The sequence below is a fragment of the Saccostrea echinata genome, unplaced genomic scaffold (genome assembly GCF_033153115.1).
Source record: "Saccostrea echinata isolate AGI-Se365-2 ecotype Australia unplaced genomic scaffold, CSIRO_AGI_Sech_v1 ptg000056l, whole genome shotgun sequence".
Classification (NCBI taxonomy): domain Eukaryota; kingdom Metazoa; phylum Mollusca; class Bivalvia; order Ostreida; family Ostreidae; genus Saccostrea; species Saccostrea echinata.
Genome location: NW_026889805.1, coordinates 14,118,856 through 14,133,670, shown reverse-complemented (window position 1 = coordinate 14,133,670; position 14,815 = coordinate 14,118,856). Strand labels below are relative to the sequence as shown.

At 34.2% G+C, this 14,815-nt stretch overlaps 2 protein-coding genes across 3 annotated transcripts; one reads left to right on the top strand and one right to left on the bottom strand.

Moving 5' to 3' along the window:
• Nucleotides 1–560: 560 nt before the first annotated feature.
• LOC133173106 (GH3 domain-containing protein-like) lies at nt 561–7,339 on the bottom strand. 2 transcript variants are annotated; one of them, XM_061308037.1, is made up of 6 exons: nt 7,291–7,339; nt 4,074–5,287; nt 3,795–3,922; nt 2,986–3,128; nt 2,501–2,583; nt 561–1,343 (listed from the first exon to the last, which is right to left on the bottom strand). In XM_061308037.1, the coding sequence occupies exons 1-6, from the start codon at nt 7,310–7,312 to the stop codon at nt 1,116–1,118; spliced, it is 1,818 nt and encodes a 605-aa protein (XP_061164021.1). In that variant the 5' UTR covers nt 7,313–7,339; the 3' UTR covers nt 561–1,115. The 2 variants fall into 2 exon arrangements, with proteins under 2 accessions (XP_061164021.1, XP_061164020.1); XM_061308036.1 differs by lacking the exon at nt 7,291–7,339 and adding an exon at nt 6,291–6,420.
• A 253-nt stretch (nt 7,340–7,592) lies between these two features.
• Nucleotides 7,593–12,455, top strand: LOC133173063 (membrane-associated progesterone receptor component 1-like). Its single transcript, XM_061307977.1, has 3 exons — nt 7,593–7,896; nt 8,892–9,047; nt 9,814–12,455. Exons 1-3 carry the CDS (start codon nt 7,593–7,595, stop codon nt 9,924–9,926), a joined length of 573 nt encoding a protein of 190 aa, XP_061163961.1. The 3' UTR covers nt 9,927–12,455.
• The last annotated feature ends 2,360 nt before the right edge of the window (nt 12,456–14,815 follow it).

Sequence of the window (14,815 nt, the reverse complement as noted above, 5' to 3'; positions counted from 1 at the left end):
TTTAGTAAGTGCAAATGGAAACATAAATTTTGCATACTATTGGATGAACATTTTATGAAATTAATATTAATAACTTACCATAGAAAGGAAAACTTTAGTCAACAAGGTCTGTCTGGTCAGATCCAACCATAGAACATAAAATGCCCTTGTTAATGCAGGATTAATGGTTGAAACCATTGCAGAAAAAAATGAACATAACCTGCTTACCTTTTCTTCAATAGTTAATCATCAATTCCTACATTAACAAACAAGGAAAGAATTTTTCTGTTCAACACAAAACGAAATATTGGTGAAGGTTCCCAAGCAGGGCATGAAAATGTCAGTCTAAACTGGAATATTATTTCATGCATGTATTATTTGACTGAATTTAAAGGGGGTGTTAGAGTTTACAGTATACACTTGGAATTTGAAGAACAAAGGAAAAGTGAAAATTGTATCTGAAAAGATAGTACAATTGACATTCTTTCTTTTTTTTTCGTCATAAACAATCTTTAAAGATGCAATTAAAAGTGGTGAAAAAATAAATCTTTAAAAAGATTTTATTATAGTCGCATATTTATTTTAAGAAATAAGACTTCTTGGGTAATGCAAATTTATAACAACATCATATGGAAATGTATAATAAAATATATGTACATGTAAATAAATATCACATATACTTAAAACTTAAAAAGAAATCACTGATTGACATTTCTAGTACATTTATAATTACAACAGGTTAATTCCACATTTCTACATTTATATTTCCAGATTCTATATTTAGACAGAGTTTTTTAGCTTTGAATGCACAGCATCTGGTAACTTATACTCATTAAAAAATCAACAATTGTGCACATTGAGATTCAAAATTTTCAAGGAAGTCCTTTCAAAGGTTTGTCATCAGTAAATTAACAATGGGAATAATCATGTTTAAAAATAATGAAAATTATATGTATTTTTATATTATAGACAAGATTTGGATGCCAGAGATAAAAAAAAATTGGCCTTAAACAACAGATATTTAATATCAGATATTAAATCAACTTCCTGAGGACAAATCTTGTTCCTTTTCTCTTTATTTTTGAATTTTTGTTTTTGTTCGTGAGTACCTTCAGATGGGGGAGGGGGGTCACAACTTATTTATTATCAAAGACATTCTGAAGGAGAACATTGACTGTCTCCTTAGTTTTTAGGACCCTAGGGACTTTGTACTGATTAGCTGAAGCCTGTGTGTTGTTGATGGTAAATTTACGCAGTTCTTCAAATGTCCCAGATTTAACTTGATGAACTCTGACTGGCTGAATGCTGCCTTTATCCCTAAATGACTTGTACACGTAGGATCGAGAACACAATTCTTTGTCAACCTGAAAATAATCAAGCAGAACTGACAACAACAGGCCCAATGACCTTAACGTCACCTGAGAATAAATGAAGATATGTTGCCCAAAAGCAAGAAAAATAGGATAGTCTAGATCAACAAAATAGTTAATCTAGTACTCAGTAACAAATCATAAAGTAGATCTATTTACTTGCCTGTACTTGTCAATGCTATAAACACTCCCAATTGTCACTATCACCATGCAAATTAATTAAACAAAAAATAATTGCTTGAGCACTTAAAGTAAACCCATTCCCTCTCACACTGGCCTCTTTAGATCTTTAAACATGTTAAAGAATGTATAAAGATAAGACATTTTGTCTCATTTATTATTCATTTATTATTCACAAGTCTACCTGACCATTAGAAACCATAAAAGCACTCTTTAATATACATTATAAATTCTTGTAAATTCTTGTATTCAACTGACCTATCAATTATATTACAATGATTAACTATTATAGGATAATAGCAAAAGGGAATAACTTCTATCAGTTGAGTACAAATTTCACTACAAGGATTAATAGAGCCCTGTCTAGAACCAGAATTTCACAAATTTGAAAAGATGCCCTTGCTCATTACATCTTTGTACTGTTTCTCTCCTAGATGTCTGGGAGCAAACAAGAGGATTTTCAAAACATTAATGTATTTTCACTACCTAATCAATTGAGACCCATCCTAACACCAGAGCCCCTAAACCAGTGGCCATGCAATTCACAATGTTGGAAGAGGCACCCTTGCTCATCATAACCTAGCACTTAGTTTTTCTGCTTAATATACAGGAGGAGAGAATAAGGTTTACAAAGAATTAATTCATTTTTGCTATATAATCAATTGAGCCCCACCCTAACTCCAGAACCCTGACCCTGATTTTTACAATTTTGGTAAAAGGCTAATTGTTTGTTATAATCAAGCCAACAGTTTGACCCCTTGATGTCCAGGAGTAAAGATTTTAGAAAACTGCATTTATTTTGATGGTTTTGCACTTTTTTGGTACTTGCACTTTTGATACATATGAGCTGTGTTTGTGATGCTTTGCTGTATTTCAATGCCATTTTACAAAAATTATCTAACAGTACTGATAATACATTCACTGTTTTGATTAACAAAATAATTTTTTTATTAAAAAAAATAAATAATTACCACTTCTCTTTGTTTTTGTGTTAAAAGTTTGGAATCATCTTCAAGTTCCAGGAACAGATGATAGAAAGGGGCATAACTGCTTCCTGGAAAAAAAAATTAGGAACTTGGATAATCTGCATGTATCAGGACTGGATTTTGCTACATATTTTATTCATTCCCCTATCTTTTAACAAAGCCAACTTTTAATGAAAGTGTTTAAGCAATGATCCATTAAGCAATGAAAAGACATTAACATATGTTTATCTTCCTACAACACCCTAAAATTCATAGTTTTGATAATTATCAGGTAGGAGAAGTTTCTCACACACTTTTATAATATATTGGTTTGAAATGCTCTCATGGCATGTAAGTCATGCAATTTCTACAAACTTCAAAACTACGTCTATGTTTTTTTTTTTACGGTCAGCATTTCCTCTTAATACTAGATGCTACCAAAATAATGGTGGCAAATAACTAAATGAGTCTTTTAAAGATTTTTTTTTTACCTTTGTCATCAATCAAGAGACTCTCTACACAACAATAGTTCAGAAGTTTCTGTGGAAACCAGGCAGACTCTGCTTCTGTCAGGGCTTGGTAAAAGAGGGACTCTGATGTCTTCTCCCCTCGTACATTCAAAAACTGACCCTTTCTATAAAGAGATTTAATTTAAATCTGTATAGTAGAGACACTTATAATATTACTGAAAACATTTTTAATGTGTAACATATCATTGGATTACATCATATTTTTTTTGAAATCAACATCAATATCACTAATTATACCCCTATCTTGAAAAGTGGGGGATGTATAGTGATGGGTTTTTCTGTCCATCTGGCTGGGGTACCCATCTCTTATGCAAAACTCCTCTTATAACAATGAATGAAATTTAATGAGACTTTCACAGAATCTATGTTACATACATGTTACATTTTATCAGACACATATTTTCGGTTTCCAATAGCAAAACATAGACACTACCATTCATTCTATAATATTGAGAGACACCCATCTCTTATCTGCAACTCCCCCTATACCACTGAATAAAATTTAATATTACTTTCACAGAATCTTTATTACATAGTGGCATTGTGCACTTCCTATTTTACTTTATGATATGACACTTATTTTGGATCTCCTATAGCAAATCATGGACTTTGCCATTATAATCATATGGGAGGTGGAGGTATCATTTTGTGAGCTCAGTGCCCACAGTACCTCTAGTATAACTACTGGTGTCAGCTTCCTCCAGAAAAAGTTATTTGTGAGTTGTTGAGAGAAATGCTGAATTATGAATACACTTTGAATTTTAGCTCACCTGTGCTTAAATTCTATGACAGGACACTGATAGTAGAAATCCACCATTTTGACTATGTCACCAAAGCGATATCGACACAGGCCACTGGCATTAGTTATTACAAGTTCATATTCCTTTCCTTTCTCAACCTGGAAATTAAATACAAATCTTACCAAATAAAGACATTTCCAAAGCTTCTACAATGAATACCAATACTCTCAGATTTTCCATGGCAGGAAAAAAAATTTAAAATAAATAAAGTTCAAAGTTGCTTTACCAGAAATCACTTCACGTACTAACCTCGTCCATAAAGAAGGTCTTGGGTTGATCCTCATTTGAAAGCTCTACAGGAATAAACTCAAAGAAAATAGATTGTGCAGCCAGCACATATTGACTGGGGTGTTTCTTTGGCCAGATATTGAGTCCCAGGAGACCCTCAGAAGCTGCATACAGTGGAGAATAAATGGGAATCCCTTTACAATACGTCTCCCTCAATATCTTGGCGGGGAGGTCAAAACTACCTGAGTCTGCAGCTAAAACAAGATTACAATCAGGCCATAACAGTTTACCAATCCCAACTTTACTTTTTGTTTTCATTATCTCTCGGATTTCTTTGGCCCTTTGCGGATCTGGTGTTAAACATGAGTTTAGTTCATTTCTGATTGATTCTTCAATATCGAGCTTAGGATTCACTTCACCTCTCTCAATATCATCAGCAAGTTCAGACCAGTTCTGATAGAGAGCATCAAATGAGGACAGAATAATGGAGGAAAAATTGGCTTCTAGCATACCCAAACTTTTATCTCTCAATCCAAACAACAAATGTATATATAATGCCTCTGGTTCACTAAGAATTTCAAATCCAGCTTTTGGAGTAGAGTATATGTTTAGTAGATGTTTAGAGTTAGTGGGTGATGACGAATTAGGGCCTATTAGAATCCCACACTCTGATTTCCTCCATTGTGGTGTGTAGAAAAATTTCAGTGTTTTCTGAAGATTATTGTTTTCTGGAAATTCCCTCAGCAAGCTATGATAAGCCACTGAGATGCCCTGAATAAAGAACAATAACCTCTGCTTCCCAGTCATTGGTAGAATACTGGATTTCCCAGAAGTCCCTGAGGTGACAGCAAATATGACTGGTGGTCGAGTAGTGAGTATTTTCTCCTCTCCCTTCATCATCTGTTGAATGTAGGGATCATAGTGGGAAATATATGTCAGTGGAAGTTGCTTAACATAGTCCTCCCTGCTGTGTATATCAGAAAATCCATACTTCCTCCCATACTGAGTCTCAGCATTCTCTTTCAAATGACTTTGGAGAAGATTGTTTTGTGTTCCCACAATGTCTTTACAGGATTTATCCATTTTTCTTCGGGCAAACCAACCCATCCATGAAAGGCCAGCAATGGCGACATAATGGTCAAACTTGCTGCGGGTTGTGTGGAAGGTCGATGATTTCCGTCGTGCTAAATCGAAGCACACTATAGCTGACACTCCACATACTGGAGTAAGGAGTCCTGGAATGGAAATGTGGCCTAATTTATGTAATATAGAACTATTAACAATAAAATTTGGAGTGTCAGAAACAATTATCAAATAACCAGAAAACAGTTTCTTTTTTCACATAAATGGTATATTCTATTTTCAAATTGTTCTTACCAGTAAATTATTTTTTTTTTAAGTGTTTAAAGCTTGTGAGTGCTAATGTGAAACCCAAAATACAAAAGCTCAGCATGGCAAACACAATGTTAAGGCAAACACAATATTAAGAAGAGGGGTTTTTTTCATTAAATTACTTTACAGAGCATGAGATAGAAAATATCTCTAAAATTAGTCTAAAATACATTTATTTATAGATCAGCAATCCTTAACTGCTGACTTGCACAGAGAAAAATTAATGATGAAACACAAGGTCATTTGAAAATTTATATTTTTAAAGTTTTTGGTATTTACATTATATCTTCCATCTTTTGATTTGATTGAATTTTTTACACATCCACCTTATCTACTGTAAACCAACTTTTATTTGCATGCGAAAAATATCCGCGAGTTTGGCAACCTACTTTAATTCACGAATATTAATCGCCGCGAACCAAATATTTTGCTATATATTTGTAGAGAATGTTTCCTCAGTCACAAAAATTAATTGTCGCGGATTGATTTCCAACTGACGAATCGCAAATAAATGATGACGCGAATAATAGTTGGTTTACAGTATTATTGAATTTCTTCTACCTGAGAAAGGTTACAGCAGAGTTACATGGTAATGTGGAATGAAGCAGACATACTCCTCCAAAGGAAATTTACAAATTATATTCAATATTCAAAAATAGAGAATACTAATCATGTTAATAAAAATATTTCTTTGAAGAGCACAATAATCAAACTTTTCATTTTTGAGAAGTATTACCTAGAAAATGAGTGAAAATATGAAAGAATCATGAAATATTTAATATGCTTTAAACCCATGAAGCTAATGAAACAAGACTCAATGCAGTCAGCAGCGTAAAAGTCTCTCACCAGCCCAGAGTTTAGTGAAGGGTGAGTGACGGGGAACATCAAATACAATATGGTGAAGGAGGTAAGTGACAAAGAGAGACAGGAGAGTTCCACACCAAACCTTCCAGTCTCGGAGGTTGATCATCTCAACAAACAATTGTTTTACCTGTTAAATATAACAATAAATCTGTAAGGCCAACTTTAAAATAATGTTTGCTTGCCCTCTCCCGACCCAGGATGAAAAATTTGGGTCGGTAGGTAGGTGGGGATTTTTTTCCCCTAGAAAATTTCAACATCAATGCAAAATTTTCAAAATAAAATTTATGGAATGCATAAAAAAAAATAATTGCTTCCTGGAGGTTAAAAAAAGTTCTGAGTCGGGCAATTTTAGCCAGTCGGTCGGGAGACAGGGCAACAAAACAAATTTTTAAAGATGGCCTAACAGCATAAAAATTGAAAGGCAAATTGTATTTTAAAAAAACAAGAAAGAAAAGTGTACATTTATTTTAGTTTAATAAATTAAAATAGGCATGCACCATCAGTAATACGTATACATGTACATATCATTTGATCCAGGGGGAGGGGGGGTCCCAAACTCAAAACTCTCTTTTTGAAGGGCAGATGGTTAAGCACAAAATCAAAACCTCTCTTATTTGGGGGGGGGGGGGGGGGTATTGTAGCATTTATTATAGCACCAGTAAACAGGTAAAGGTCAGGTTGTTATTTTCTTACCAGTAGGCTGCCAGTGCAGGAGACAATTTATTTTCTAAAATTTCAAAGACAGAATATTTATTTCAAAAATCTGCCAGCCCCCCTCCCAGTGGCACAGCCCGCCAATTCAAATGGGCGTCCCATTAAACCTATACACCTACATTTATAAACCTATATGGATCTCTACTCCTGTACACCTCTGCTCTTACTTTGGGCTTCCTGTTCTCTTTAATAAACAAGAACAGAAGTCTTGGCAACTTTTGCTTGTGATAATTCCTGTAAATTAGAGTTATTTTATAAAATCCCTAACCTTTAACAACAATTTTCCTCATTAATCTGTCTTCAGTCACGATGTGAAAATAAATCACTAAAAATGAAAGTAGAAATCACTATTGGACTTTCAACGGTTAATATATAGAATTCCGAAATGAATTTTAGCAATTTTAAAGTCAATATTGTAGTGTAAAAAAATTACTTCCATACAATTTTGTTATTTGTTAACATGGTTTTGATTCGATAAATCAAATGAATATTTTTAGTTATTTGCATTTTAATCAGAATTTCCCTTTCCCTTTTCTCTTTTCTCACATTTCCATCACTTCCTGTTAAAAAATGGCGGAGAAAGATAGCACAGGCGAGAGTAGCTTTCTTTCTAGAGTATTCTCTGAACTGTTTAGCAGTCCATTGAATATTGGACTACTTTGTATTTGCGGATTTTTATTGTATAAAATAATAAAAGGTAGGGGTAGCAATGACCCTCCCCCCAAAAAGCCGGAATTACCAAAAATGAAAAAGAGGGATTTCACATTAGAACAATTGCGTGAATTCGATGGAAAAGGTCCAGAAGGAAGAATTCTAATAGCTGTCAATGGAAAGGTTTTCGACGTAACTCGTGGAAAAAGATTTTATGGGCCAGGTAAAAACTTTAATTTTCGATTCAAGAGTACTGTATGAGTTCATTATATGGGATGTTGAAAGAGAGAACGTGAACAATTGCATCATATTGGACAGAGCTTGTTTAGATAAACATGTCACTTGTAATAACATAGCATGAGTACCTTTTAATGAGTGTATCTTCAGATATCAGACGAGGGGGCTTGTCCCTGAGTCTGATATCTGAAGATGCACAAGTTAAAAGGTACTCTATAATTATGTTTTGTATCATTGTTCTCAGGTACTGAGTTACCCATGATCTATCAATTTCATGTTAATTTCACATGATTCAATTATATTTCATGCGCTGAGTTAGCCATGATCAATCAAAGTTTCCTCATACCATTTTATATAATGACCAATGAAAAAAAGAGCATATGATTCGAAAAGTATAGTGCGCTGTATTTTTCAAACTTTCTACCTCGCCCATTGAAGTCTAAAAGCCATGGATGACGGGTGTGATTTTATGCTATACTATCGCAATTCTTAGACATGGTGGAAACTAAAATTATGATGCAAAATCCCTTAGGTCAGTTAGGAAACCAAATACAGGTTGAAGATTCTTTGGGTTTACTTTATTGGATAGATTAATTTGGTGGTTATAAATTTTCAGTGCATCTCCTTTTGTATTTTCCAAAACCATGCTGGAGTGGATCTGCTCAGTTTTGCTCCATTTCAACTACATGGGGCGTATTTTAGCTGTGATGAGGGCCTGTCCTGAGACACAGTCAAATTATTTTGTCTAGCTTAGTTTTGGAAAGGTTATCCAAGAAATCTTTTTTTAAAAAAAAAATTGTGAATTCTAAAACTTTACTCAGGTGACCATTGAGGCCCTTGGGCCTCTTGTTTAAGAACGGATTTATACATGAAAAGGACTGTTGCTGCCAAGTTTGAAAGCGTTGAATGATTATTGAAAAGAAGTGAAAAACTAAGTGATTATAACCACATACAAACAGTTAATTAACAAATTGTTTACAGGTTCTCCATATGGAGTCTTTGCTGGACGTGATGCATCTAGAGGATTGGCAACATTCTCCCTGACAGAGGACGTCTTAAAAGACGAGTTTGATGACCTTTCTGACCTAACTAGCATGCAGATGGAAAGTGTCAGAGAGTGGGAGATGCAGTTTACAGGTAACACATTGAATAAGTAGAAAATAACATGAAAACTCACAATAAACTTTGAATGGAAATATCACAATCTGAGTGAGTGACAATTATAAAATCTATTAAGACATTAGAAATGCTCTGTACCCAAGACATACAAGCTAACTGAAGGAAGTTATGCCCCCTTGCTTATGGACTGAACTTTGATATTTTAACCAGAAACAATTTGTAACAATGTACAAATTAGAGATCTTGACCTTTAATCCTTTCATTCAGAATCAATTAGGGTCATGTTTTGATATCTGGAAATCGTATTATAATGATACTATATATATGATTTTTTTTTTAACGTAAATGTTTGTCCTTTTGACCTAAAAATCAATTGGGGTCTTCCTTAAGTAAAAAAGATTCATCACCTTGTTTCATTTCAAAAGCTCAACAACAAAAAAAATAAACTTATCATCTGGAAACCATTTTATGCCATATATGAATTTGCAACCTTAATTTTTAGATTTCATAAAATGATTCATTCATTTTGCAATCAAATTTGAATTTTAAAAAATCTTTGCAAAAGATTTATAAGATTTTGTATTTTGCAACTGTGACATTGATTTTTAAGCACTAAGATTCAGTCCCTTCGAGGATTTGACAGCTTCTTCAATCTGTATTTTTGTTGATAACTAAAACATGGTTTAGGGCAGTTTAAGGTGTTTTATAAACTACTTCATCATTGTTAGGAATTGAATCTTATGTAAATGATTATGATTTTTAAATAAACTTTTTATTTTTGTAGAAAAATATGATTACATTGGTCAACTTTTAAAACCTGGAGAGATACCACATGACTATACCGACACAGAAGATGAGAGTGCAGAGAAGTCCGAGGCTGATAAGAAGTCGGACTGAAATGTTGACGTGGGTGGTTGCCATTTTATTATTGGCTTAGTTTGTTTCATGGAGTATGTCTTTTCTCCATTATTTTTCACATTGCCATATTTCTTTGTTTAGTAATGTAAGGTATATAATAATCACAAAGGAAAATAACATGTTCATGTATATGTGGTTAATATCACGTTCCTGTAGTCATATACCTAAAATTTCTTTGGATGTTTGAAAATATCCTTTCAGCCACAGACACTACAAATACATACCATATAAGCAGAAATTTAAGCAAGGATCAGTTTTGGCATTTTTAGCAAGGGTATTGAGATTTTAAAATTGAATATCCCTAACAATTCATTCCACATGTTTCTAGGCATCATGAATCACTAAATTTGCTTTTCCTAAAATTTTATATCGCTTTTTTAAAGGAAAATTTACAAAATTTTGTCTCGCTAAAAGTTCCACTTAAGGTACTTTTAAGTATGACAGGAGTTTAAAAAGTGTCTTGGATATTCAATAAAGCAAAAGTATATTAAAAACCAATTATTGTCATGTCCCTAATGGAAAAATATTCAATACCGTATTATAGTATTTATCATTATGTATTAAATAGGCAAGTACATGTAAATGATGAGCACATGGTGCTAATTTGTTATTATATGTAGGAACTGCTTGTAGATTTACATGCATGTTGTCCAAAATGTTGTAAATATACACTCATCATTACAATAACTGTTAACATGTTTATTGTAGGTTAGATGTTGTTATATAATTTTACATGCCTATTAATATCCAAGATATTTGAAGAAAGGGGAACAAATAAAGTATAAAATGTGTAGACAATAATTGAACCTTTGGACTTTGATGCAGTAGGGAGTTTCTACTTGTTTTTTTTTTTTTTGTTTTTTTGAAGTTGCATGGAATTTTCCAGCATTGGAATATAACAATCTTTATTTTCATGTAGCAATACAATTACTGAAGACTAGCTCCTAAAGCCTATGGCTCAAAATACTTTTAGCAAAGTTTGCTCAGAATATTACCTATTAGATGAGAACACTACCCAGTACACATAGTACTGTCAGATTTATATATGTTTCAGTTTTAAACTCCAAGCAATAGAATTTTGTTATTATATTCATCATTTTACTTTATATTGTTCATTTTGTCATTATGTCAGGCACTAGGATTTGAAATGATTTTTTACACAGTTAAAATGTACAATGTAAATATGAACTACATCTGTTATAAAAACATTTAACAGCTACATTGTAGTAAAAATATATTTTTATTCTGAAGAACAGACATACCTTATTGTTGTATTTAATGCTTTTTAAAGATACAAATGTATGTTTATTTGTTCAAGATTCATCTTAAATTTAAGATAATTTTGAATGTCAGAACTTTTCCTTGAATGCTAGTCAGACAATTAGTTGTAAATGTTCAAATTGATACTTAGCAGTAATCAGCCTGAAAAACCAATAGAAAGTCTTTATCTTTTTTTTGTTTGAACCACAGATTTTTTTTCCAAAGATGGTTGCAACTAAGGATACAGAAGGCAGGCTAACATTGTAGTAGCAACATAATATATTCCTCACACCATGGAATCTTTTGAAAATTTAATTCTAAAAGGGTAAAAATACTGCTTGCCAAATGAAGCATATGTCAAGCATATAGTTTTGATCATGCATAATTTTTCTCCTCTCTGCAGTGACAAGTGTTGTATTAATTTAGATTCAAATGCAGTGATACCATATTTGTTATTGAAGAGCTGATGTAGAGAGTGGGGTCTTAAGTTAGCCTTGTACCACTGTCTGTTCACTTGTTTTGAAGTTACATATTAACTTAGAGATTTAAAGAAACATGGTGAGATGCCCTACAAAGAGACAGTCTAAACTCCCTATCTCGGGGGTATGTCCTTAATGCATTGGATAGCTCATGTGTAGCATTGGCAATTTCTGTCTTATTTGAAATCTAAAAATTTTTGCATGAACACATACAATGTAGATGAATTTGATGAGAATTGCTTTACTATTTTTACCTATCGGTATATATACCCATTCTAGAGCTGTCTTCTTAGATCCTGTCTTTTTGCCAAAGGATCAAATTTAATTTAAAATACTTGTACCAGCATAAGATAAACAGCTTACCGGTATAATCCTGTTTCAGACTTGGCACCAGTAATTGTAAACTCAATGAGTATTAGCATTTTTAATTGTACTCATGTTTTAGTCACAGCAGACCAATTACTGTAAAAATAAGTGATGTTTTCAAAAAAAAAGACGAGCTGTCTAGATTTGTATATAGCTTCAATTAAGCTGAAGATGTTGATTCATGTTGACATATACATGCTTTTTTTTAAAGATTCTTTTTTTTTCAAGCTTCTTTCTGCCGTTTTTCAAAGAATGTTTATATCAGATTTTTAGCAAATTAGTTTGTACAGATTACTGATTTTTTTCCCTTTATTTTCACTGTTGCTTAGTTGATAATACCATCCAGTCAAATGTATGTGTACTTTATACATTTGATTGTGTTCAATAAAATATATTTTTGAAATACTTTCTTTTGTGTGATAATTTCTTTTATTTATAATACCTTATCTCCCTTGGTACAGAGCATCTGATCTGGATGAAAATCAAACATCCAACCCCTGGGGGCTATAATTTGAACAATTTAGAATCTACACTACCTCAGGAGGCTTTTACACAAGTTTCATCTCTTCTGGACCTGTGGTTCTAGAGAAAAAGAGTTTTTTTTTTAAAAATCCTATAAATTACAATGTAAACTTTCATCCCCAATTATGGCACCACCCAACCCCTGGGGTCCATGATTTGAACAATTTGGAATTTATACAACCTAAGGAAGCTTTCACACAAGTTTCATCTCTTCTGGCCCAGTGGTTCTTGTGATTTTTATCTCACCTGAGCTGAAAGCTTAATTGAGTTTTTCTGATCACTTGTCCATCTGTAACCTTTTCACATTTTTCAACTTCTTCTCAAGAACCACGGGGCCAATTTTAACCAAAGTTGGTACAAAGCATCCTTGGGTGAAGGGGAGTTTAAATTATTAAAATGAAGGGCCAAGCCCCCCCCTTGCAAGGAGAGATAATCAAGAAAAGATTGATTGATTGATCGTATGTTGTTTTACAACCCATTTGAGAATTTTTCACTCGTATAGAGACGTCACCATTTACCGATGAAGGCTTCAAATTTTGACCTTTACTCGGCACTCAGGGCCATTGAGCAGTGAGGGATCTTTATCGTGCCAACGCCTGCCGTGACACGGGGCCTTGGTTTTTAAGGTCTCATCCGAAGGACCCGCAACTTTCACTTCAAAGTGCCGAGCGCATGGCGAAGGAACAGTTGCTACCCATTTTTTATTGACTTAGGTCAGTCGCGGCCGAGATTCAAACTCGTTCATTAAAAACTCGTCTTCTCAAGAACCACTGGGCCAGAAAAACTGAAACTTATGTGGAAGCATCCTGAGGTAGTGTAGATTTTAAATTGTTCATATCATGACCCCCCCTCCCCCCCCCCTCCCCCCCCCCCCCCCCCCCCCCCCCCGGGTAGGGTGGGGCCACATGAGAGAATCCAAGTTTTACATTGAAATATATTGGAAAAAATCTTTAAAAATCTTCTTCTCAAGGACCACTGGTCCAGAAAAGCTGAAACTTATGTGGAAGCATCCAGTGGTAGTGTAGATTTAATTGTTCAAATCATGACCTCCCAGGGTAGGATGGGGCCACATGAGAGAATCCAAGTTTTACATTGAAATATATTGGAAAAATCTTCTCAAGGACCACTGGTACAGAAAAGCAGAAACTTATTTGGAAGCATACTGGGGTAGTGTAGATTCTAAATTGTTCATATCATGAGCAACCGGGGTAGGGTGGTGCCACAATAGGGAATCCGAGTTTTACATTGAAATACAAATGTATATACAAACTTTTTTTTAAAACATCATCTCCTCAAGAACCACTAGATCAGAAAAGCTGAATCCATGTGGAAGCATTCTGGGGTAGTCTAAATTTTAAATTGTTCAATTTCCAATCCCCTCCCCCCCCCCCCCCCCCCAGGAGTAGGATGGGGCCACAATAGGGAATCCAAGTTTTACATTGAAATATATAAGAAAAATCTTCTCAAGGACCACTGGTCCACAAAAGCTGAAACTTATGTGGAAGCTTTCTGGGGTAGTGAAAATTCTAAATTGTTCAAACCATGACCCTCGGGGGTAGGGTGGGGCCACAATAGGGAATCCAATATTTTCATTGAAATACATGTATATAGGAAAAAACCTTCTCAAGAACCAATTGGCCAGAAAAGCTGAAACTTAAGTAGAAGCTTTCTGAGGTAGTGTAGATTCTAAATTGTTTGAATCATGACCCCCAGGGGTAGGGTGGGGCCACAATAGGTATTACAAGGGAAAAATTCTTGAGAACAGCAAGGCCAAAATTACTCAGGTGAGTGTTGTGGCCCATGGGACTCTTGTTAGCTCACCTGAGCTGAAAGCTCAAGTGAGCTTTTCTGATCACCCATTGTCTGTCCGTCTGTAAACTTTTCACATTTTCAACTTCTTCTCAAGAACCACTGGGCCAATTTTAACCAAACTTGGTACAAAGTACCCTTGGGTGAAGGGGAGTTTAAATTGTTAAAATAAAGGGCCAAGTCCCCTTACAAGGGGAGATAATCAAGAGAAGACAAAAATAGGGTGGGGTCATTAAAAAATCTTCTTCTCAAGAACCACTGGGCCAGAAAAGCTGAAACTTATGTGGAAGCATCCTGGGATAGTGTAGATTCTAAATTGTTCAAATCATGACCCCTGGGGGTAGGGCGGGGCCACAATAGGGAATCCAAGTTTTACATTGAAATATATAGGAAAAATCTTTAAAAACCTTCTTCTCAAGAACCACTGAGCCA

What these genes read in the sequence shown, in the direction of transcription:
- LOC133173106 (XM_061308036.1), bottom strand. Translation starts at nt 6,414, where the DNA reads ATGATCAACCTCCGAGACTGGAAGGTTTGGTGTGGAACTCTCCTGTCT. An exon ending in CTTCACTAAACTCTGGGCTG is followed by an intron (nt 5,288 to 6,290) that starts GTGAGAGACTTT and finishes TTTCCATTCCAG; the next exon opens with GACTCCTTACTCCAGTATGT. An exon ending in GTCATAGAATTTAAGCACAG is followed by an intron (nt 3,129 to 3,794) that starts GTGAGCTAAAAT and finishes ATCTCTTTATAG; the next exon opens with AAAGGGTCAGTTTTTGAATG.
- LOC133173063 (XM_061307977.1), top strand. Translation starts at nt 7,593, where the DNA reads ATGGCGGAGAAAGATAGCACAGGCGAGAGTAGCTTTCTTTCTAGAGTA. An exon ending in AAAAAGATTTTATGGGCCAG is followed by an intron (nt 7,897 to 8,891) that starts GTAAAAACTTTA and finishes AATTGTTTACAG; the next exon opens with GTTCTCCATATGGAGTCTTT. An exon ending in GTGGGAGATGCAGTTTACAG is followed by an intron (nt 9,048 to 9,813) that starts GTAACACATTGA and finishes TTATTTTTGTAG; the next exon opens with AAAAATATGATTACATTGGT.